At 33.5% G+C, this 25,434-nt stretch overlaps 1 protein-coding gene across 1 annotated transcript in view; it reads right to left on the minus strand.

The window, feature by feature from the left end:
- EPHA6 (EPH receptor A6) overlaps window positions 1-25,434 on the minus strand; it is a 941,507-nt gene that overhangs the window by 346,352 nt on the left and 569,721 nt on the right. The window contains exon 6 of the mRNA XM_033211549.1: window positions 11,795-11,919. Within this exon, the coding sequence (XP_033067440.1) occupies window positions 11,795-11,919 (125 nt within the window). The remainder of the gene's footprint in view (window positions 1-11,794; window positions 11,920-25,434) is intronic.

Below are 25,434 nucleotides of genomic sequence, written 5' to 3' on the forward strand. Positions count from 1 at the left end.
GCATCTTTGTTCAATATGTAGATTTTCTTAAGATTTTCAGATTGAAGGGAGTAGCAGTAGAGTATCAGAAGCAAAAAAGTAAATGATTTGATAAATCTGTTTGTACTTGTAGCCCCAAATAGTGATTGTGTAAGGAATAGGCACAGATATGGTAGCATTTTTAATTGCATCTGAAATGAACACATCTTGCATTTGTCTCCAGGGAATACTACTCAGTCAACTCTTTGGTAAGGCTAGTTATCAAAGAAAAATTTGCTAAGGATTAGATAACATAATCTAGTTGCAGCTCTTATCTTGAAATTTATATTTAAAAACTAGTAAGATTTATCTTTAGGTATTTAGTCCTTCATCATTTTGGGATGGTAAATTAGGTGCCTGCCTTGTACTTTTGACTTGTGAAAGAAAAAATAATCTCAGGACCCCAAACTCACCATGCCAAAGGGAAGGTAAAGCTTGGGAACTGAGCCATGCAAAAACTGCTTTCCTTTAGTTCCCAGGCAGAGAATTGTAATTTCACAACCTTGTAGCATAGCCTCATTTCCGTTGCACCCTCTTCACATGCTTAGTTTATCTTATGTAAAATGTAGATTTACTAACCAAGACAATATATAATTGACTTTTCCTTTACTCCCTGTTGTCACACATAAAATGTAGATTTATTGGGGCTAATCACAGCCTCATAGGAATGTAACAATCTGCCTCACTGCCTACCCTCTTTCCCCTTTTCTCCCTCCTGCTTGTTCTTTCCCCTGTAAATACTTAGGTTCCCAAAACCCTCTTTGGGAAAAACTCAGGTCACAGATGCTCCTATGGCTGTGTTTTTTTCCCTAGGTGCATCCTCAGCCTTGGCAAAATAAACCCCTATCAGTTGAGACCTGCTTCAGTCACCTTTTGGTCACAGGCTTTCAAAAGTAGCAACATTATATTTACATTTTTCATTGCTGGAGGAGTAGTTTTTTGAAGGCTGCCTGCACTGTGAATTCATGGCAATGTTACATTTTTAAGAAATTGTGTCTGTGAGTTTTGTTTCTTTGATTTTCACCAAACTAGAGCAGAAATTTAGAGGAATTTTGAATTTATGTCCTTGTTCCTCCCCAGAAGATATTTAAAAATAAATAAATAAATAAATAAAATACTAATAATCCCAAGCTACACTGATTCTTGGTAGGTATTAGCCCAAATGCTTAAAGGGGACATGGTGATCTCTGACAATTTAATATTGCAGATAACATAACCTCTGGACTCCCCAAGTATATCCCACACTGTATTATTTTCTTTCCTCCAAACAGTACAGATTCTTTAAGAGAAAGTGGACATTTTTTAGAAGTAAATAATCACTTAAAATAGCTTTATATTTTTTCTCTTTTCTTACAAATGCAAAACTTGATAGTATATGTAGATTTCCAGATTGCTGAAGAAATTGAATTACTGTTTCATCCTTACTTCTCTGTCATTTTAAATTTATACATATCTATATATATCATATTTTCACTGAAAACATCAAATGTCTCATTCATTCTTTAGTCTTCTTTGATTTTTTTCTATCACCTTGCATAGCAAAGCATAACAAAATGAAAATAAGATTCTGCAGTCGTGGACGCTCAGAATTGGAAAACAACTTAGATTATTTATTCTAACCTCATCGAAAAAGAGATAAAGACATGGAATTCAGGAAAAGTGGTGAGGAAGCAAATTCAGAAATGTATGACTAGGAACATGGAAGCAACTGAATATGAGGTTAGAATTTGAAACTGAATTAAAAGGTGTAACTTGGAACTGACTGAAATATGGCAATTTAGCAGAAGTGGGATTAATTATGTAGCCTTACCTAGTTGTACACAAGATCAGGCTGGGACTGAAATTCTACAATATGATTCCATATCACGAAAAGAATTCCAGCCCTCTGAATAGTAGTAAAGAGGGTTTTGTTTTCTTGTAACCAGAACATAAACTTTTGATAGTCATAACCTTTATTTCAGTCTATCAATTTAGATATTGATGGGGTTCAAAACATGCTATCCCCAAATATGGCACCTTGGAATTTGAGCAAACAGCAAAAGTAGAAAGATCACCCTTTGACTTTCCCCTGCCCTCCTCCTCTGAATCAAGTCGAGAGCCTCTCATTCGAGAGGTGCTGTCCCTATGCCCAGAGGAAAGAACATCCTTATCAATAAAGACACAAATATATAAAAAACAATCTGAACAGTAGGTCTTGGTAAGCGACTCTCCCCGATTTTATTACCATTGGATCATATCCCTTTGTTTAATCACACTTCTGTACAACTGTCCACTTTTGTTCAAACCTAAGCATAAAAATACATAGGCTTCTCTATTTCTTTGGGCCTCTGTATCTGAAGACTCCTGGCCTATGTAAAGCTTATATTAAATAAATTTGTAGGCTTGTCTCTTCTTAATCGGTTTTTATAAGGACCTCAGTTATGAGCCTAGAGATAGAAAAGAAAGATGTTTCTTTTCCCCTATAGCATATTCAAAAGTTTAAATGAAGTTTATTCAGAGTCCGTAGTTTTGCCAACTATTTTTTCCTTTCTTGGATGTACAAATCTTTAATACACTAAATGCAGATTCTATAATTTTAAACAAATCCATTCTTCAAACCAAACCAAAGATAGAATAACTTTTATAAAACAGGAGACACTTTAGAGGTATAGTTAGCAGTTATTTGTAGTTGTCTTGTGTTTGCAGACTCTGCAGTGTTAGTGTCAATGTATTTTTAATTTCTTCCTATTTGATAAAGGTATACCATACAGATGCTGCTGTGGATGCTGTATTGGCCCCAGTCAGAGTCTTGCTACCATGAGAATCTCTGCTGTAGGCACTATGATCCTCTCTGGGCTTACTAAGCCAGACAAGCTTCCACAGAGAATGTGATGCTTGCTGAACAACATGGAAATTGGATATAAAACCTTTATAATGAGTGTTTGTATCAGTAAATTCCCTTGCTGTCCATTTTCCTTCAGGTAATGCTGTTTTAATTAGTACCGAATGCTCCCATCTAATTTCTCTGTGGTGGACACTGCAATAAATAATTACGGAATAAAAAAACCATAAAAACATTAGTTACTAGTTCAGGAACTTGCTGATTCCATTATAAACACTGAATTGTATCCAAAATGGACTTGGGCCTTTATTCACTGCATTTTGCTTCAGATTAATACTTGCGGTTCTGGCCGGGCGCGGTGGCTCAAGCCTGTAATCCCAGCACTTTGGGAGGCCGAGACGGGCGGATCACGAGGTCAGGAGATCGAGACCATCCTGGCTAACACGGTGAAACCCCGTCTCTACTAAAAAATACAAAAAACTAGCCGGGCGCGGTGGCGGGCGCCTGTAGTCCCAGCTACTCGGAGGCTGAGGCAGGAGAATGGCCTAAACCCGGGAGGCGGAGCTTGCAGTGAGCTGAGATCCGGCCACTGCACTCCAGCCTGGGCGACAGAGCGAGACTCCGTCTCAAAAAAAAAAAAAAAAAAAAAAAAAAAAAAATACTTGCGGTTCTGATGTCATGTAACATCTACAGATCAAAAACATCTACAAATCATGTAAAATCTACAGAGATGCTAGCCAGTTATAGAGACACAGCAAGTAAGTTCACGTCTATGTTGAGGATATTGAGATTATTTTCCCCTTTATCAACACTCGATTAAATGAGGTGAAGGAGAAGTAGGTCTTCTAGAGACTGACAGCTCAGAGCAATGCTGGTATCACCTAGGAGTTTGCTAGGAATCCAAAATCTCATGTTACCACCTCTAACACTACTCATCTGCCCAATCAAATGTATTACAATCTGCATTTCAGCAAGATCCCCATGTGATCCATATACAGTTTCCTTTTCTTAGTTCCTTGTATAATAACCACATTTAACTTTATATGATAGTTTACATTAATATTTACAAAATGTATAAATTAGATAGTCACGGGGGAAGGAACAGGCAGAGAACAAAGATGTGTGTCTGTACCTAAATAATGGATGGAGGTAAGAGTAGCTTTCCTGGAAGTAAAGATAAAATTCTCTTCCTCCCTTGGGCAAACACTTAAGTAAAGGAAATACAACAAAAGAAAATGAGGAATGTATATTGAGTAGCATATAAGAAGGAAGGATTGTTTTTCTTTCTTATGTTGATTATTGTTACAATAATTGCTTTATATATTTTTATACAAAGATGCATGTTACTGATTATCTATCTTGAGATAAATGACGGGTAATTATTAGGTTGTTATCTGTGGAAAAACTATACTGAGAAAGTAGAATAAGAGGATTAGGGAGGAAGAAAAAAAAAAGACTTACTCTGCAGAGCGTGATATTGAGGAGTATGAGACTTTCAGAAAAGACACCAAGATTTCAACCTTCTTTTAAAAGAGGCTACTTTAAATCTTCCCTGATTGATAAAGGTATTTCCCATACCGAAAAGCTTTCCAAAAATGTCCTTACAGTTTTAATAATACACTGTCCTCAGTGTCACAAAATTATTTATTTTTAATTAAAAAGCAAAGATAGTTTTTCTATAATCTGTGAACTAGGTGAAACACGTGCAGGTTATATTAATTCATCGTTTCATATAAATAATTATTGGCCATCTGGATATAAGAAATGCTACCTTTTTCGTGATGAGTCTTCTTAAAATCTAAAAACTGCTGACTGTGATAAAAATTAACAAGAATACTTTGAGAAAAAAAGACTTTAACAGTCACGGTGTCTTAAAATAGTGGATGTGAGAATAATGAACTGTTACGAGGGGATTCATGTTTGCAAAATGGGTTACCAGTTGATAATTAGTGGAGCTGAACAACACCCTGGTGAGATAGGTATGTTTCATTCCTACCATTTTGCAGATGCAAAATTGGCATGAGAGAGTAATGAAGTGTTTGGCCTCAGGGAACCTAGAAAATCAGCATCAGCAGAAAGCACTGACTTTCTGAGACATCCGCTGTGATGTAAGGTAGGATGGCCAGCTTTAACACCCACTTACTGGCTGTGTGATTTTGGTAAAGATACTTAAACTTCTTGTGCCTTAGTTTCTTCATCTGTAAAATGGGAAGAATAACATTATTTTCCTCAAACATTTGTTGTTAGGAGTAAATCAGTTAGTCCTTGCAAAAAACTTAAAGGATTACCTGGCATATAATCGGTCAACAATCGGTATCTATTAATTACCATCTATGTGCCTCTCTGAGCACTAAGGATAGGAAAGTGAACAAAATAAATCCTTGCCCTCATGAGCTTACATTCTTGTCCTTAACAGAATGGTCTCTCAGCTGATAGACATATGTATATAGGTATCTCTTATGAACAGGTAGAAACAGAAAGTCTTGCTGGCTTTCTTTCTTTTTTTTCTGCCTTTAAAAAAAAGTTGTTAGAAGTAATTTTACAGTGGCTGCATGATATCTTAATTTCCTGGGAATGAGTTCTGAACAAAGAGAGAATTTTATTAATTCAGCTAGAATGTTATTGGAAGGAAATAGCTGTGTTAGGCAAGGATTGAGGGTTGAAATCACCTCTTTTCTTCAGGGACTCGTAAACTACTGGGGGGAGTCCAGATCCACAAATAAATAACTCTGATTAAGACTAATCTTGGTAAATATAACTGTTAGAGTCTGAATGTTTATGTCCTTCCAAAATTCATATGTTGAAATAATCACTTCCAAGGTCATGGCATTTGGAGGTGAGGTCTTTGGGAGGTGATTAGGTGATTGGGGGTAGAGCCCTCATGAATGGGATTACTGCCCTTATAAAAGAGACCTCAGAGAACTCCCTTCCCCTCTGCCATGTGAGGACACAGTGAGAAAACCACTGTCTATGAACCTGAATAGTCCCTCACCCCATGCCAAAGCTTCTGGCGCCTTGGTCTTGAACTTCCTGGTTTCCAAAACTATGGCAAATAATTGTCTATTGTTTATAAGCCACATAGTTTATTAGTTTTTATCATTCTGGCGCCTTGGTCTTGAACTTCCTGGTTTCCAAAACTATGGCAAATAATTGTCTATTGTTTATAAGCCACATAGTTTATTAGTTTTTATCATAGTAGCCCAAACGGACTGAGAGAATAATGAAATAACAAAGAAGCAAGAGAAGGAAGTGTGCCTTGCTTGGGCAGAGAAAAAAAGGGAAGGAAAGAGGGAAAAGTAGGGAGGAGAAAGGAAAATAGGGCACAGGAGGAAAAATAAGAATGTGAACACAAAGGTTAAGGACAGAAGGGAACACAGATAAGAGAAGGGTGCTATGACTGGAACGTCCTCCCAAAGTGCTAGGATTACAGGCATGAGCCACCATGCCTGGCCTCATTTTGAAATTTAATTGTCATTGTAACAGTATTAATAGGTGGAACCCTTAAGAGATCATTAGGCCATGAAGGCTACGCCCTCTTGGGTGGGATTGGTGCTTTATGAAAAGGCAAGTATGGCTCTCCCCTTCCCCTCTCTTTGCTCTTCTCCTCTTCTGTTGGGTGAGGAATAGCATTTCTCCCCTGTGGAGGATATGGCATTCAAGGAGCCATCTTGGAAATGAGGAGGGGGCACTCACCAGACACCAAACCTACTGGCACCTGGATCTTCCCAGCCTCTAGAACTGTGAGAAATAAATTTCTGTTTCTTGTAAATTACCCAGTCTCAGATATTATTGTATAGCATCACAAAACAAACAAAGCAAAGGGTATGCTTGCTCTTCAATATGAATAGAAGAGGGTTTGGACTGTTTTGAAGGGGAAGACTGAGAAGTTGGGAGCAGATGATATCTCAGTTCCCTCATTATAAGAATGGGCACTACTGGAGAGCCTATTGGAGAAAAGCATTATTAGTAAGTAAAATAAAAATAAAAAGTTTTGTAACTTATCTTGACTTCCCTTATTATTTTAAAGTGCCTTTTCATAGTCAAGTTGTATTCACTTGAGTTAAAGGAAAATGAAAGACTGAGTATGGGCCGGGCGCGGTGGCTCAAGCCTATAATCCCAGCACTTTGGGAGGCCGAGACGGGTGGATCGCGAGGTCAGGACATCGAGACCATCCTGGCTAACACAGCGAAACCCGTCTCTACTAAAAAAAAAAAAAAAAAACTAGCCGGGCGAGTTGGCAGGCGCCTGTAGTCCCAGCTACTCAGGAGGCTGAGGCAGATGAATGGCGTAAACCCGGGAGGCGGAGCTTGCAGTGAGCTGAGATCCGGCCACTGCACTCCAGCCTGGGCGACAGAGCGAGACTCCGTCTCAAAAAAAAAAAAAAAAAAAAAGGAAAGACTGAGTATGAAAAAGAAAAGTGACTTTAAAATTAGGGAATGTAATTAACTGACTAAGGAATATCTAACTAATTATAACCCACAAAGCAATATGTTTTCTTTCTCACATATCACTCTTAATAAACAAACATGCAGACACACATACCACAGACACACTCAGACACATCACACACACACAAAGAGAATAATGCCAGGGTCTTAATTTCTACATATAATTATGATGTTAAGAATACCGCTTTCTATGGTGAGGTATTTTAAAGAGTGTGTGTGTGTGTGTGTGTGTGTGTGTGTGTAATTTCAGTAGATTTCAATGAAAAACCATAGTTATCTGAGGGATGGGATAACATTAAGATAATTGATCTATATAACAGTACATACACAAACATTAGCATTTGACAATAGCTAGAACTGTAAAAGATTACCTAGATCTAGATCTTTCTAGGTCCTTATTTTACAGATGAGAAAACAGAACTATAAAAGCTGAGATCTGAGCCAAACTCAAATATTTGAATACTCAAACCAGTGCTTTTTTTCTAAAATATCGCACTCTCTGAGCAAAGATCACTGATAACAATAGTATGTTGTTTAACCTCAGGTATTTGCAGACACTTCACATTCCAAGCAGGTTAACTTATTTCCTGATTTGCAGAAAAATGCATTTGAAATAAAAACTTTAAACAGCATGAATTCCTCAAAGAATTGTGTAAATACGGATATTTCGTGGATCAATTATGTGTATAGCAATACAGAATAACTGATTGAAATGAAATGCAATTTTTTAACAACATGGCACCAATATTAAAGACTGAAGAGTATATAAATAGTACAATGAGCCAAGCATTAATTCTCCAATAGTTCTTTAAGAATTTAGCTATCTTTTTTAATAGTTAGTGCTCCAGCAAATCAACTTGGATCACTTTTACATGTTCCTCTTTCCATTTGCCAGCTTATGTGTTTTGTGTTTAAGAGCTTGTACCTGGCCGGGCGCGGTGGCTCACGCCTGTAATCCCAGCACTTTGGGAGGCCGAGGCGGGCGGATCACAAGGTCAGGAGATCGAGACCATGGTGAAACCCCGTCTCTACTAAAAATACTAAAAAAAAAATTAGCCGGGCGCGGTGGCGGGCGCCTGTAGTCCCAGCTACTCAGGAGGCTGAGGCAGGAGAATGGCGTGAACCCGGGAGGCGGAGCTTGCAGTGAGCCGAGATCGCGCCACTGCACTCCAGCCTGGGCGACAGAGCGAGACTCTGCCTCAAAAAAAAAAAAAAAAAAAAGAGCTTGTACCTGTAGCCTTCTTTAGAACCTAAACTCGGGCTACTGGAGCCACTGCAGAGAACGAGAAGTGCCTACGAATTTTTTTTTGCACACCATATATGTACTTACACCAAAGGCTGTAGCCAGTAACTGACTAAAGCCGGAGTAGAGAAGCCCAGATTCTTTGTTTTCATAAGATGAACTCTGAGATATAATTTAGAATCCAGAGCTTCCTTCATTGTCACTCAGTTTGATTGACACCTTCCTTCACAGTATTGCTGGCCCCATTCTTTCGCCGGTTCCCCTGGGAGTTTGCTTAATCATTTGCATACAAATACTTGTCTCTGGATCTGCTTTTGGGCAGACAACTAGTAAAGACACAGACTAAAGCTATTTAGGATCCATCCATTCATCCATATTTATCTATACTAGCTACCTTCCTCTGTTTTCTCTGCCTCTGTCCAAATACCTCATTCCCTCACTCTCCCAAATAGGCAAAACTTGAAACAGACCAGTGTGTATCTTATTCTATTCTGTATTTCTCTATACTTACATAATAATAGACAAATATAAACATATGAGAGAATATTTGTGTCCCAAAAATGAAATTATATATTTTATATATATATATTTCTTTTTTATCTTTTCTTACTGAACAATATTTAGATTACTAATGAAGAAAGAAATTAGCACTTTAAACTGAATTCTATTGCAATTTTCCATAGTTATAAGTTATAAATCTTTGCTTGGAATGAGAAACCATGTCATAGATACAGATATGTAAAATGTACAGTTAGAATCTGAAGTCAAAGTAGGTAAAAATTTCAATGCTATCATTTTACATTCTCTCTGACAGAGTTTAGCATTCTAACATTTTTGATTGGTTGCTTATATATTGTCTATTTATATATGAAAGAACAATTATTTTATTTAGTTTGTACATAATTCCCATGCTATCATTTTCTGATTCTATGTTGTATTATTTACCAAATATTTCCTTAATGCTTGCTCAAGTGATTTTTATACTAACTTAGAGTTATTCATCTTTAGGTCTATTTATACCTAATTTTTACAACCCGCCAAAAACGTTGATATCTTTATTTCCATGTTGTAAATATGAAATCTGAGGCATAGGGGGATTAATTGACTTTTTCTTGGCCATAAGCATAATGAGAGGCAGACTCCGAACGTGAATTAGAAATCCTTGACTTCCAGCTCCATGTTTAATCCATTAGTAGTGGGTTATTGCTATTTTCTTACGAAATAAACTCCTTCATAACATTACCTATTCCATCATTAAAATAAAACCTATGTAATAAAGCCAAATGTTGTACATATAAGAATGAACATAAATATTATGTTAATTACTATCTTTTAGAATCATATTGATTTCTAGAATTTTGATTGGATGAATGTGGTTCTCTTTCTATTAAATCTGTATGATGTATCCTAACTTAGAAATATTGCAAGTTATTTTCATCCTCAAACATATAAGGTATAAACGATTATAACATTAGTGATTTTCTGTGTGTAAAATATAACCCTTACAAAACAGAGAAATATTTTGATTCTGAAAAGTTGCTTGTATATATATGCGCATTGCTTGTTAAATAGTCAGAAATTTTGAGTGTATGAAAATATATTTAAACCAGTCAACAGAAAATATATGTTTTCTTGTGACAGTGTGCTATAGGCTGTAACATTTGAAAGGCTAGTCCAGCAGATTTCTGAGCACATATTAGCCAAGATAATTTGCAGAATCTGTATTCCAATTTAAACTCAGTCAATTTGTCCTTTCTTAGGCTATGGATTTATCTATGTCACTTAAAGATAATGACAGTTTTTAATTGACGACATAATGCTGAAGCTATTAGAGCAACAAAAAATGGATACAGCTATGCTACTAAGTTACCTCTCCCATTATCAAACCTAGATTTACTCTGAAGCAGAATAGAGGAAGCTATGTGTTATGGTTTGAATGTCCCCACCAAGCTTATGTTTTAAGTTGACTGTCATTATAACACTATCAAGAGATGGAAACTTTAAGAGGTAATTAGGCCATGAAGGTTATGGCTTCATCTGCAAGACTGGTGTCACCAAGGGTGTGGGTTTCATATTGCAGAAGTAAGCTCCTAATAAAAAGATGAGTTTGGCTTCCTTTTGCTTCTCTCTCACCCTGGCCTTGCCCTCCCACAATGGGATGACTAACCAAGAAGTTCCTTTCCAGATGCTGGGACCTCAATCTCAGACTTCTTAGTCTCCAGAACCATAAGTCAATAAATTTCTGTTTATTATAAATTACTCCATCTGTGGTATTCTGTTATAGCACCACAAAACAAACTAAGAAAGTGGGGTTCTATTTCTCCTCTTGCCCTCAATTTCTTCAGAGGAAGACTAAATTCCTTTATGATTTCCTTTGCTTCTAGTAAGGTACAGAAATGCAAGATGTTCCTGCTCACTGTAATATACCACTGGATATTACATATAATTTTTTCATTAAAATTTTTATTTAACATTCCCTTTGCAAATTTCTAGAAGTAGTATTAACACAGTAAGACATATCAGAATTGACTATGTGGTCTGCTGTAATATTTATGCCAAGAATATCATAATGGTGAGGAGTGAGAGAAAAACGCATAAAGAACGTGAATATAATAAAGGGAATAAAGTATATACTTGGGGAAATATACTAATTGAGAACAATTTTGTATGACAAAAATGGAAATAAGGGTTCCATTATTATAAATAAGGATTTGTCAACTGAATTTATCTTGCTAGCTTCTTATAAAATAAAATAGCTAACCTGAATGTAAAGAAAGTATTTCATTTATATGCTATTTCCATTTATCCCTTAAATAATGTTTTCCAAATTATGGCCAACTGTAACTTTAAACTTACTGGCAAAGGATATGTGCTACAAAAACCCACTTCAGGTTACAGTAATTCAATATTAAAACTTCTTCCCAACTGAATTTTAGAAACAATATTGTAGTAACCAAACTATAAATTGAATAAATTGAAGAAGTTACTACTTCTTACAATATTATAATACTCTCTAGAGTAGGTCATGACAGAAATGAACATCTTACATTTTCTACTTTAATATGACACAAAACAAGATAAATTAATTAATAAGTTACAAGCAGAATAGTAAGTTAGAGAGGATTCAAAGAAACAGAAGGTATGAGGTTAGGCCAAAGAAGAACAAGGTTTAAAATAAAATAATACAGTATAACGACATGCTTAATATATACATATATATGCGTATATGTGTAGTGTTATAGGAAGCTCCAAATAAGACCTACTTTCTCATAGTACTTGATCTCGTAGTCCAGAATGGCTCCATTGGAAAAAGCAGGTGCTTGCCATGATAGGGCAATGCTATTTTGGGATGCCCAGTCCTTCCTTAACACACCTATCAGGGAAGGTGCTGAAAGGAAAGAAAATAACTAAGAATTAATTGGCAGGAATCATTTTCCATTAACCTTTCTTTAATATTTTCTCTTCCAAGGAAAATAAAATTCTTGTTGAAGAGGACACCATTTATTTAAGGCAGATTAATAAGATAGCCTTAGGATATGCTCTATTCAATCCAAATAAGGCATTAAATATATTGAGGAACACTCTTAGGGAACAAAGGAAAAACTCAGATATTCCAAGAATAAGGGCCAGAACTCAACATCTTTGGTATTATTAGGGGAGGATATTTTTCTTTAAAATGGTTTTGGTCTTCAGCTATAACATGAAATACAATACACTTGGCTCTTATGTTTTATCAAATATTAATCTACTGTAGGAAAAAACAAACTCTGAAATTACAAGATCATTTATAGGCTTCTCCCTTTCCTGTAGACATTTTAAGGCTTCATAAAAGTTTATATTATAATCTTTATAATTGCAATAAATGATTGTTTATGAAAGTGAGGATTATTTCTTTTGCATAGTTTCTGTGACACTGAATAAAATTAAAATATTTAACTTTAGAAGTTACTTTCAGAATCATGTCTTTTGATTTTCCTATATATTATAATTCTAAATTAATCTGTGTTAAGCTTCCAATATATAACTAAAATATATATATCTCAGATTCTTCTCTTTACACCTTTTAGAAAATACTTTTTAAGTATTCTAATTTTAAAAAAAACAGCAGTGTTTGACATAGAAGTCAACAATCATTCAGAAAAAATAAAATCCAAATTAAAACATATAGATATGCCATTTCTCACATAACAGATAGGCAAAAAAAAAAAAAAAAATTTGGTAAGACACTCTGTCAGCTAGGCTATAGGATACAACACTTTACCACATTGTTGGTGGTAATGCAAAATGATACAACTCTTATGAAGGGAAGCTTAAAGATTTAAAGCAAAAATTATGTATTTATTTACACTTTGGCTTTTTGGAATCTCTCTCAGAGATACACTGCACAATACAAAGTGACATATTTACGATACTATTCCTGGAGATTTATTTCTAAAGGCTGTAACAATCTAAATGCCCATCAATAAGGGAGTGGTTGAAAAACTATGCTACATCCTCTAGAGAATTATGAAGTTGTAAAAAGGAATTATGGCTATCTATAAGCACTAGACTAGAGTTATTTCAGAATATATTTTTAACTGAAGAAAGTAAGGTGAAGAAAAATGTATAAAAATGATGTAAGGATAAATCTAAGAATAACAAATAATTATAATGGTTTCCCTTGAGGGGTGAAAGGCAATAGGATAAACACTACAAGGGTAGAAACTGGACATCTGTGAATATATATTTGCCTTGGTAAAAATATTATAAGTGATTAAAAATAATTTTAAGAACAATTTTGAAAAATTAACAGAATCACAAAATGAAGAATACTGTATAGAATTGAAGACGTAGCCTCCAAGAGGGAACTGTTAAACATAGCTTTAAACACATTGATTTGACAAAAATATCAATGGGATGTGCTTTAATAATTAAGAAAAACTCTTTTCTTATTTAACAATTATTAAACTGTTTTAATAATGATATTGTTGATGATGTTAGTATTGGTATTATAATTTTGAAGCTGTTATATATACATATTAAAGTATAAATCAAATGAGCAATTACGTTGTTATTGAGAACTAGATTTTTTCCTCCTGTGGGAGAAAAAATATAAAAAATGTCAGCTATATTAAGGTAAATAAAAACTCCAAGTTAGAAGTTACATTATAAACTCATTATATCTTTCCAATTCATTTTCAGAAATCTACTTAAATGTACCAATCACAGGTGAGAATTAGATTTGAAAAATTGATTCTGTCATACTTTCAATTTCTAAGAAAGTCTTAAGTATTAAAAGTTTGGCATTTTATTTCTGAAGGTTGCTTTTTTGTTCTAAGGATAAAGTATTTTCTTAAATTTGTAAGAATGACAAGTTTGGTTTTTCTAAGGAAATAAGGTCTTTAGAAACTATATTTAAAATTATTGCTGGCTGTTCAATGGGAACATTATATTTGGACTAGAATATGTTCTTAAAAAGAGAGATAATTACAGAAGTCACTAGGAAATAAAAGTTTGTCATGTGAGCTAAAACAGAAATAATGTGGTATGTAAGAAAAAGCACTCAGATATTTCACTATTTAAAATAAGCCCTAACTATAGACTGTAGAGACACAACAAGACTACTTAAAAAAACAAGACCAAACTATATACTGTTTACAAGAAACTCATTTCACTGTAAAGACACAAATAGACTGAAAGTGAAGTAATGGAAAAAGACATTCCATGCAAATGCAAGCCAAAAATAAGCAAGAATAGCTACACTTGGCCGGGCGCAGTGGCTCAAGCCTGTAATCCCAGCACTTTGGGAGGCCGAGACGGGTGGATCACGAGGTCAGGAGATCGAGACCATCCTGGCTAACATGGTGAAAGCCCGTCTCTACTAAAAAATACAAAAAAATCTAGCCGGGTGAGGTGGAGGGCGCCTGTAGTCCCAGCTACTCGGGAGGTTGAGGCAGGAGAATGGTGTAAACCCTGGAGGCAGAGCTTGCAGTGAGCTGAGATCCGGCCACTGCACTCTAGCACGGGAGACAGAGCGAGACTCCGTCTCAAAAAAAAAAAAAAAAAAAAAAAAAGGCAACACTTGCATCAGGTAAAATAGACTTTATGTCAGAAACTTTAAAGAGACATTTATATAATGATAAAAGAATCAAGTCAGCAAGAGGAGGTAACAACTGTAAATATATATGCACGCAACACTGTAGCAACCAGATATATAAAGCAAATATTAGATCTAAAGAGAAAGACAGACCCCAGTACAATAGCAGTTGCGGACTTTAACACCCTACTCTCAGCATTAGACAGCTTATCTAGACAGAAAATCAAAGAAGTAATATTGGATTTAAATAGCATTGTAGACCAAATGGACCTAACTAATAGTTGCATAACATTTCATCCAACAGCTGCAGAATAAACATTCTTCTCATACACATGGAACATTGTCCAGGATAGACCACATGTTAGGCCACAAAACAAGTCTCAACAAGTTTATAAAAACTGAAATAATATCAAGTGTCTTTTCTGATCACAATAGAATAAAACTAGAAATCAATAAGATGAACCTCAAAAAATACACAAACACGTGGAAATTAAACAGCATGCTTCTGAGTTACCAAATAAACAAATCAGGAAAGAAATCAAAAAGAGAAAGAACACCCAAATAAATAAAACTGAAACAAAAAGAAGACATTATAACTGATACCACAAGAATACAAAGGATCATTAGAGACTGTTATAAACCACAAAATGCCAACAAATTCAAAACCTAGGGGAAATGAATACATCCTTCAACACATACAAACTACCAAGGTTGAACAGTGAAGAAACAGAAAATCTGAACAGACCAATAATGAGTAACATGATAGAACCAGTAATAAAAAGTCTCCCAAAAGAGAAAAGACCAGGAACAATGGCTTCACTGGTGAATTGTACCACCCTGTTAAAGAAGAACTAATACCAATTCTTAACTATCATTTCAACAGAATGAAGGACAAAAATATAATTATCTCAACAGATGCAAAAAAAAATTTGATAAAAATCAACATCTCTTCATTATATAGACTTTCTACAAATTAGGTATAGAAGGAATGTATCTCAACACGATAAAGGCCATATATGACAAATACACAGCCAACATCATACTGAATGGTGAAAAGTTGAAAGATTTTCCTTTAAGAACTGAAATAATACAAGGACGTTTACTTTTGCCTTTTTTTTATTTATCTTAGAACTGCAATTCCTAGCCAGAACAGTTAAGCAAGAGAAAGAAAGAGAAGGTGACCAAACTGGAAAGGAGGAAGTAAAATTCTCCCTAATTGAGGATGACCTGATCTTATATACAGAAAAATGTAAAGACTCTAGCAAAAAAACTCTTAGAATTAATAAACAAATTCAGAAAAGTTGCAGGATACAAAATCAATGTACAAAAATCAGTGGCATTTCTATACAACAGTCATAAATGTGCTGAAAAAAAATCAACAAAGCAATCCCATTTAAAATAGCTGCAACAATACATAAATACAATATCTAGGAATACATTTAACCAAGGTGATGAAAAATATCTATAATAAAAACTATAAAACAGTGATGAAACACTGTTTCATATAGTTTTAAATACTATAGTTCATATAGTTTTAAAACTATAAAACAGTGTTTAAGAGGAAACAAATAGATGTAAAGACATGGATTCAAATATTTAGTATTGTTAAATTACTATACCACCCAAAGAAATCTAGATTCCATACCTCCCCTACCAAAATAACAATTACATTCTTTACAGAAATAGAAAAAGCAAATCCTAAAATGTATATGGAAACAAAGAAGATCCAAAATAACTGAAGCAGTTTTGAGAGAAAAACAAAACAAAACAAAAAGCTGGAGGCATCACATTGCCTGACTTTAAAATATATAGCAAAGATACAGTAACCAAAGCAGCATGGTTCTGTCATAGAAACACATTTAAAAACCAATGTGACGGAATAGAGAGTACAGAAATAAACCTATGCATTTGTAGCCAGTTGATTTTTGGCAAAGTTGCCAAAAACATACGTTCCTTTCCTCAATATGTTTTTGGCAACTTTTCAATAAATGGTGCTGAGAAAACTGTACATCCACATGCAGAAAATGAAACTAGATACCTATCTCTCACTATATGCAAAAATCAATGTAAATAGGTTAAGGACTTAAATGTAACACTCAAAAATATAAAACTGCTTGAGGAAAACACTAGGGGAATGCCTCAGGACATTAGTCCAGGTAATCATTTTATGAAGAGGTCTCAAAAGCATAGGTAACAAAAACAAAAGCAAAAATAGACAAATGAGATTGTATCAAACTAAAAGCTTCTGCATAGCAAAGAAAACAATCAACAGAGTCAACAAACACCTGTAGAACAAGAGAAGATATTTGCAAACTACTAATCATTCAATAATGGATGAATATCAAGACTGTACAAGGAACTCAAAACACTCAACAACAAAAAACAAATAATCCTATTTAACAATGGGCAAATGATCTAAGTATACATTTCTGAAAGGAAGGCATATAAGCAACTAATAGATATATAAAAAATGCTCACCATCACTAATCACCAGGAAAACGTAAATCAAAATTACAGTGAACTATCATCTCACTCCATTTGGATAGCTATTATCAAAAAGAAAATAAATAACCAGTGCTGGTAAGGATACAGAAAAAATGGAACTCATCCACTGCCAGAGGGAATGTAAATTAGTGCAGTCATTATGAAAAATAGTATAGAGGCTTTTCAAAAACTAACAATAGAACTATCATATGATCCAGATATCCTGCTACTGGGTATATATCGAGAGGAAATGAAATTAGTATGTTGAAGATATCCCCCCCCAACTCTAAGCCCCCCACATCATGTTTATTGCAGCAGTATTCACCATAGCCAAGATATGGAAGCAATCAAAGTTTCCATCAACAGATGAATAAATAATGAAAATGTGTAATATACACACAATGGAATACTATTCCACTGTTAAAAAGAAGGAATTTCTGTAATTTATGGCAACATGGATGAGCCTGGAGGCCATTATGTTAAATGTAATATGTAAGTCACAGAAAGATAAGTACTGCATGTTCTTACTCATCTGTGAAAGCTAAAATATTTGATCTTATTGTAGAGCATAGAATAATGGTTACTAGAGGCTGGGAAGGGGAGGGAAGTGGATAAAGAAAAGTTAGCTAAGCAATACCAAATGACAGCTAGGTAAGAGGAATAACTTCTAGTGTTCTACAGCACTGTAGGTGACTATAGCTAATAAGCTATTGTATATTTTTAAATAGCTAGAAGATTTTGAATGTTTCAAACAAAAAAATGTGTGAGGGGATGTATATGTCAATTACCTTGATTTCATCATTACACAGTGTATTCATATATCAAAATATTACACTGCACTCTAAAAATATATACCACTTTTATGCATCAATTAAAAATAAAAAAAGAACTTATGAGCTTTAGGCCAAAATATTAGACTTTTATGTTGACAAGGAATAAAATGAATGGAAAAAGTGTATGTATTTAGTAAATTCATTCTCACTATTACATTAAACAAAGAGACTACTCTTGGGTAACCAAAGAACACAATTTAGTGATTCAAAAGAAAACAGACGTTTCTGAGATATGTTCTTTATGTTGCAATCATATATACTATTTTTGGCATAACAAATGAAGAATATTTAAATGAAAATATTATTACATAAAGTTGTATCCAATTCAACTTCGGTAATTAAATCTCAATCAATTCATTAAAAAAGGAACAGAAAAAGTGCTCAGATAATTTAGCATATAAATTAAGACACATTTGCTCTTAATAAACCACCTTTAATAAATTTGTCCCTGTTGGAAGCCGCATTAACATTCTTCAATTATAGTATAATAATGTATTACATCATGCTTTATGGATAAATTATAACTTTGAAGGGAAATCATACAAATTAGAAGTTGATTGAAACATATCAATTCATTACAATTTTTGAAAATGTCATCTTCATGTATACAATCTTATGGTTAATTTTCAGTTTAATGTACAATGTCTAAAGCAATATTACCAGTAATTTACATTTTGCTTCATAATGATTTAGCACTCAAGGTCAGCACTATAATCCTTGCAAAACTTAAAAGAAATTCAATTATAGCCACAGCATAAAAGAATGACTATTGAGAAAAATATAGGTACCATTTTTCTATTTACAGTTCTCCAGTGGGCAATTAATAGGACACCTACATCACCTAAATTTTATGAGTTCCATCCTATACTTTTATAAAACAATAATAAATAAAAATGGATTTCAGGGTCCAAATATGCTAAACTCTAAAATCTCTTTGCTTTTGCACCGTCCTTTCATATGTTAATATACATATTTTACATAGCTATAAAATGTACATAATTTTCCAAAATTCTATTTCTTTTTAACAATGCATACTAAAGCCAATTCCATATTTTGAAAGAGTATCTGTCGTTATTATTTTAATTGCTAAAATACTCCATTCTGTATACTCAATGAAATCATTAATGTTGAAATTTCCAATACTTTCCTATTAGAATTTTCACACTTCATGCACAAATTTTTTATTTTGTTAAATTTTTATTAAGAAAACTGCTTCGTATAACTTGGATATTCTGAGACATACTATGCAAGAACTGAATCAATATATATAAAGCTCACACTTTAAATGGTTAACGATTTGGAGGAGAGGAGAGAAACAATTTACAGGTCAATATACACCCCCAAATGTTGGACTTTCTGTGTTCACAGAGGCCAACGGTATATAGAATTTTATTTTAAAATGAGGCTTCCATATATGAAAGCTAAATAGTTCGTTTTGAATATACTTAATGATTTTTTTCTTAATAATTCAGGATGATATAACATTTGAGTCTGACATATGGTGGTAACATTCGAACTAATGAATACAAAGCAGAAAATACAGCATATACATTTATTTTCCATATGAGGAAAACTGATTTGAGGACACAGAAGAGCAACTATTGATTTTTATCTCTGATGCTAAAAAGTCAGGGGAAAAAAGCAGGAAAATAAAATCTAGAGTTTGTCAGATCAGAAGCTGATGGAATAACTTGAAGGCTTAAGCAATATTCCCTGAGTAAGAATTATGTATTCAGGATAGTTTCCAGCAGAATTTTATTTCTGATACACATTTTTATTTAAGTCTTCAAAATCTTAGCTTTGACCTTCAAGAAAAAGATTGTTGAACAGACTGCTGAAATAGTTTTAAATATAAACCTTTTTGATGACTACATTTCCAATAGGTTTCCAAACACTATGTAACAAAAATTTGAAGGGAAAAAAATATACAGCGGAATAAGTTAACAACAGAGGCCTCATTCACAATTAGATAAGTACTTTTTTTTATGCTTACGTGGAGATACCTGAAGGAATCATAAATTAGTCTAGTTAGCTATTTTGCACTCAAGACAATATTTTTATTAAATATTTATTTTATAGCATGTATATCTTATTTCAATCTCATAAATTAATGGAATGGAAATTGTCTTTGTTTTAAAGATAACAATTTTAAATATCTCAAGAGTTGAGCAATTGTTTAATGAAGAGATGTGAAGGTAAATTTTAATATTAAATCGAAGTGCTCAGAAAGAATTGAAAAATCACATTTTTTACTACATTTTCTCCTAAAATGAATTCCAATTTAGTGTAATAAGTTCAAAATTAGAATCTATGCTCAAAATTAAAGCAAGAAATAAAATAATGTCACAAATATCCTTGTTGCCTTTGAAAATGTTATTTTTAAATTTTCCTAATACTATTATTCAAATTTACACTATGGATAAATACAAATATGCATTATTTTGAAAATTTAATACTTATGGGTTATAAAGTTATGTTTCTAAAACTGTATTAAATAATGCTAATTCTCAGTCATCTATAAGCATTCTAGATCTATTAAGGTTTGCCTATCGGGGTGTGCGCATGTGCACGCCCTGTGTGTACATGCATGCTTATGTGAGAAAGTGAGATAGACAAAGAATGAGAGCACACTCCTATACACATGCTGTGACAATGAAAATCTTAATAGTGAATGCTACACAAGAGAATCTTAGTATGAAGATAGACCTTATAAGTCATTTAATATATTTTTCCAGCAATCCAGAAAATCCCTTGACACTCTTTGATAACTTATTATCCATTTTTTGCTCCATCATTAATGAGTATCTTATACCACAAGGCTATCCATTCCTTTTTGTAAACCTCTAGTTGTTTGAAAAGACATCATATGGAATCACTGTCTTCCTGTAACTTCCAACTAGGTCCTAGGTTCTAACTTTCAGCATAAATAGAATTAACTCTTTCACCTTCCTTCATCTATCATCCTCTTTTCTTCTCTCTCCTTTTTTCCTCTTCTTTCTATGCCCCTGCCTTCCTTCTTTACTCTTTTCTTTCTTCATTTACTTTTTAAAATGCTTTTTATTGCCTTATTTCTTTACATTTTTCTTTTATTTTCTTCCTTGTGCCTCTTTTAGGACAGGGCTGTGTGTGTGTGTAGGTGTGTTTTAATGGAAATACATTATGAAATGAAATGTCAATCAAGAATAATACTAAAACAAAATAAATAATACAGACCAGAAAGTACAAACCAGAACAAAATTTTAACACTATATAATTTTTTCCTTTCTCTTTACTAATGAACTAATGGGTATAATTGCAAAGCAAAAACACAGGACAGTATTTCTTTCTGTGTATGCTCAGGAAGGAAACAGTATAATCAAACACGACAATTTTACCTGTGAAATTCTGTAGATGTGATACATGTTTATCACGTTAATTGACATTTTTGGAAACCTGAGAACATGCTTCAAAATACTTCTGACCTATATTTTGTTTTGGAAATGTTCCTTAAATGTTTTGTGCTTTAGATATCACAATAGTTCCTAGGAACATCTGTCTCATGTGCTTTTGTTTTTATGCTTTTTTCTTGTAATCAGAATGTAATGGTAATATACGTTATTTATTTCCTGCATGTGGTTGAAACCCTAGTTATGAGTTTGAAATATACATGTGAGACTTACATGCAGCCTGTTACTACTTTATGTTCTTCCTTTTTTTCTTTCTGAATTTGAAAATAACATTGTAGTATGTTAAACCAATATAACAACTGTAATAAAATGAGTAATAGCTCTGACGTATCATATCTTAATTCCCAGAATCTGTGAATTTTTTTTTTTTTATGGCAAAGAGGCTTTGCAGTTTTTATGAAGAATTCTGAGGTGGGGAATTAGCCTGGATTATCTGGTGTGCCCAAAGTAAGCACAAATGACCTTATGTAAGAAAGGTATGTGGTAGTTTTCTTTTTAATTTTTTGAAGAATCTCCATACAGCTTTCCATAATGGCTATATTAATTTACATTCCCACCAATAGTGTATAAGAAGAGTTCCCCCTTTTCTATATCCTTGCAATCATTTGTTACTTTTCATCTTTTTCATAAGAGCCGTTCTAACTTGGGTGAGGTAATACCTCATTGTGGTTTAGATTTGCATTTACCTGATGATTAATGATGTTTAATATTTTTTTCATATATAGGTTGGCTATTTGTATGTCTTCTCTTCAGAAATATCTATTCAGATACTTTGCCCATTTAACAATTGGATTATTTTGGTCATTATTACTACATTTTTGAGTTGAGCTCCTTATATATTTTGTATATTAATCTCTTTCATACTCATAGTTTACAAACATTTTCTCCATTACTGCAGGTTTTTTCTACATTCTGTTGATTATTTCCTTTGCTGTGCAGAGCTTTTTAGTTTGACATAATCCCATTTGTTTAGTTTTGTTTTTGTTGCCTGGGATTTTGCAGTTTTATCCAAAAATTCATTTCCTAGACCAATGTCTTGAAGTCTTTTCTCTATGTTCTCTTCTAGTAGGTTTATAGTTTCACATCTTACATTCATGTCTTTAATCCATTTTAAGTTGACTTTATTAAGTGGTGAGAGACACGGATCTAGTTTCATTCTTCTGCATGTGGATATTTTGTTTTCCCAGCAGTGTCATATATTGAAGAGATTGACCTTTCTCCAGTCTTTGTTCTTGGTGTCTTTTTTGAAAATCAGCTGGCTGGAAATAGATGGAGATATTTCCAGCAATTCCAGTACTGGGTAGATAGCCAAAGGAAATGAAATTCATATGTTACAAATTTATGTACCCTGATGTTCATTGCAATACTATTCACAATTGCCAAGAGATTGAATCAACCTACGCATCAGTAGATGAATAGATACAAATTAATGGTCTATATACACAATGATACAATACTCACTGATAAAAATAACAAAATCCTGTCATTTGTGACAACATGCATGGACCCAGATATTATGTTAAGTGATATAAACCCAGCACAGAACAAATGCCATAAGATCTCATTCATGTTTGTAATCTAAAAAAGTTGATCTCTTAGAATTAGAGAGTAGAACAATGATTACCAGAGTCTGGAGAGGGTAGTTGGGAGCAAAATGGGGAGAGGTTGGTCAATGAGTGTAAAATTACTTGTTCACTCTTCCTACTTCCCTCTGCCATGCCAGTGAGATGCTGGTAGCTTGACAAGACATTAGTGGAAGAATTGTGAAAATATTTGCACAGAAAACTCTCACTATCTGTATCGACCAGAGTGAAAATTCACTGTATTAATGATGAATCAAAATGCCACAGCACTGTCAGCACTTAATTACAGAGAGTAAGACCGGACAAGTTATCTTTAAGGTTGTCAGGATAATCTGTGTCTTAATTTCTCTTTGATAAGTCTTATGACTGTGATTTAACATGTTCACTGTTAAGCTTGTCTTTAGCTGCTGTTTTCAGTAATTTACACCATACACATCTACTGACTATTATTTAGTTCCAGAGGCATTTGAAAAACTGCTTATATGACAGATTCTGTAAAATTCAGTTTCTTTGAAATATGAGGAAAAAAGTATCCTCAAATTGCACCACTCTGAGATTCTTCTGACCTTATTATTACTTGTCATGTTTCAGTAAAAAGAATATATATTGTACCAGTACTTTCTAGGAATTTAACATAGGCTATTATCCCAAATCTCAGAAAGTTAGCCTGGCCATAAAGAAAAATCAATCATTTGGCCTACCTCATCTGAACTTTAAACAAATTCCTCATTCATAACATCTGTTTATATTAAAATCAAGAACATTGGTTTCTAGTAATTCTTCCAGGCAGTAGTATTATTATTTGATCTGTACAATTATACAAATTACATATGACAATTTTAAAATAGGTTTTAAATGTAGCAATATCCTAGTTATATTTGAATATGGTTTGTAACATCTGGACCTCAGCTGATTTCTGATTTTCTTCAACAAAAAGTTTGCATCATGTTCCAGGTACAGGGAAAAAAAAGAGCTAATTGAAAAGCTATTTTAAAGGTAAAAATTATATTAAAATAATCAGACAAGTCATTAATAAGTAGATGACTAAAATCATTTTAACTAATATTATGGAAAGGAGGCAGCCAAGTAATGAAGCTTATAGAGATATAAATCTTTAAAATATTGTAGTATGAGTGCATAAAGCTTTACATGGAAATTTTATTGCTGTATTTTGTAAAAAGTTTAGAAACAAATCAATACATTTTAAAAAGTATGTATATATAGGCATACAAAAATAAGCATAATATGTAAAGTGTCAAAAACAAGTTACAAAACAGTATGTATGACATGATTCCATTTTTTTTTGTAAATAGCAAATACTCCCAAATCCTATATGTGATGCCATATATATCCACAGACACACACACATACACATGCATATTATGAAAGTAGAATTAATGTAAAAAAGTACAAAAATGATAATTATAATAATGATAATAGTAATGCCAGAAAATAAGGTTATTTCAAAATGATGAGAGTTTGAACATACAGTACTAATTTAAAAAATAAAATACATTATGCTGTGATTCTGTTGTATAACATTAAAAGTTACCTTGGGTTCGTTTCTTGGATTTTCAATATTTCCCATTATTTCACAGTTTCATTTAAAAAATTGTTTGGATTGAGAAACAAAAGCAAAAATATTCTGAATGATTTGATTGTTGGTTGAAAATGCCCCAGTATCAATTACCTTTTCACTAATTCTAAGCCCTTTCTCATCACCCTTGTAGGTCCTCCATCCCATGAACTGTAATCTCCTTTTCCTACCTTGATCAGTAAAATTCTACTGGGTGAAATTTTGCTGGGTTCCATAGATTTTGTAGGATATCACAGCTTACCCTAGGGTTCTATATAATGTTTTCTATACACTCCAGCTGTAAAATCTTTTTAAAATGTGCATTTTTTTTTTATCTCTATTGCTTTTTGGGAGTGGAAGCTATACACATAATACAATATGTATATATGTGTGTGTATGAATAACTGTATTATTTATAATTTATGAAAATAGTTTAAAGGGAAAATAATTTATACACACACACACTATATATATATATATATATATATATGTATATGAAATTCCTTCTGTGATATATACCCCATATATATGATATATATTCCAGAAGGTACAGAAAGGTAGAAAGTGCGCATACTGCTGGCTGCTGAAGGGAATGCTGAATGATCTTGTCACAGTAGTTCAGGGAGATGCTGGTATTCCTGCCAGTTCACCACAATGGGGCTGCAAAACGGCTTTTGTTCTCTCATTAAGGAAATAATGCAATGCAACAGCAAATTCACAGCCATTGTTTCTGGTTCAAGCCCATAGAAATAAATCTTGATTCTTCCTTAATGGACGTAGTCTTTGTGTCGGACAAGTAGCCAGGTGCTTTCACAGCTGCCTCGAAACATTCAAGGCTTCCTGAGGATATGGGTGATTTTGTTCTCATCACTGATCAAATAGCAGAGTAAATCGCTGAGGTAAAG

The sequence above is a fragment of the Trachypithecus francoisi genome, unplaced genomic scaffold, assembly GCF_009764315.1.
Source record: "Trachypithecus francoisi isolate TF-2019V2 unplaced genomic scaffold, Tfra_2.0 Lachesis_group0, whole genome shotgun sequence".
Classification (NCBI taxonomy): domain Eukaryota; kingdom Metazoa; phylum Chordata; class Mammalia; order Primates; family Cercopithecidae; genus Trachypithecus; species Trachypithecus francoisi.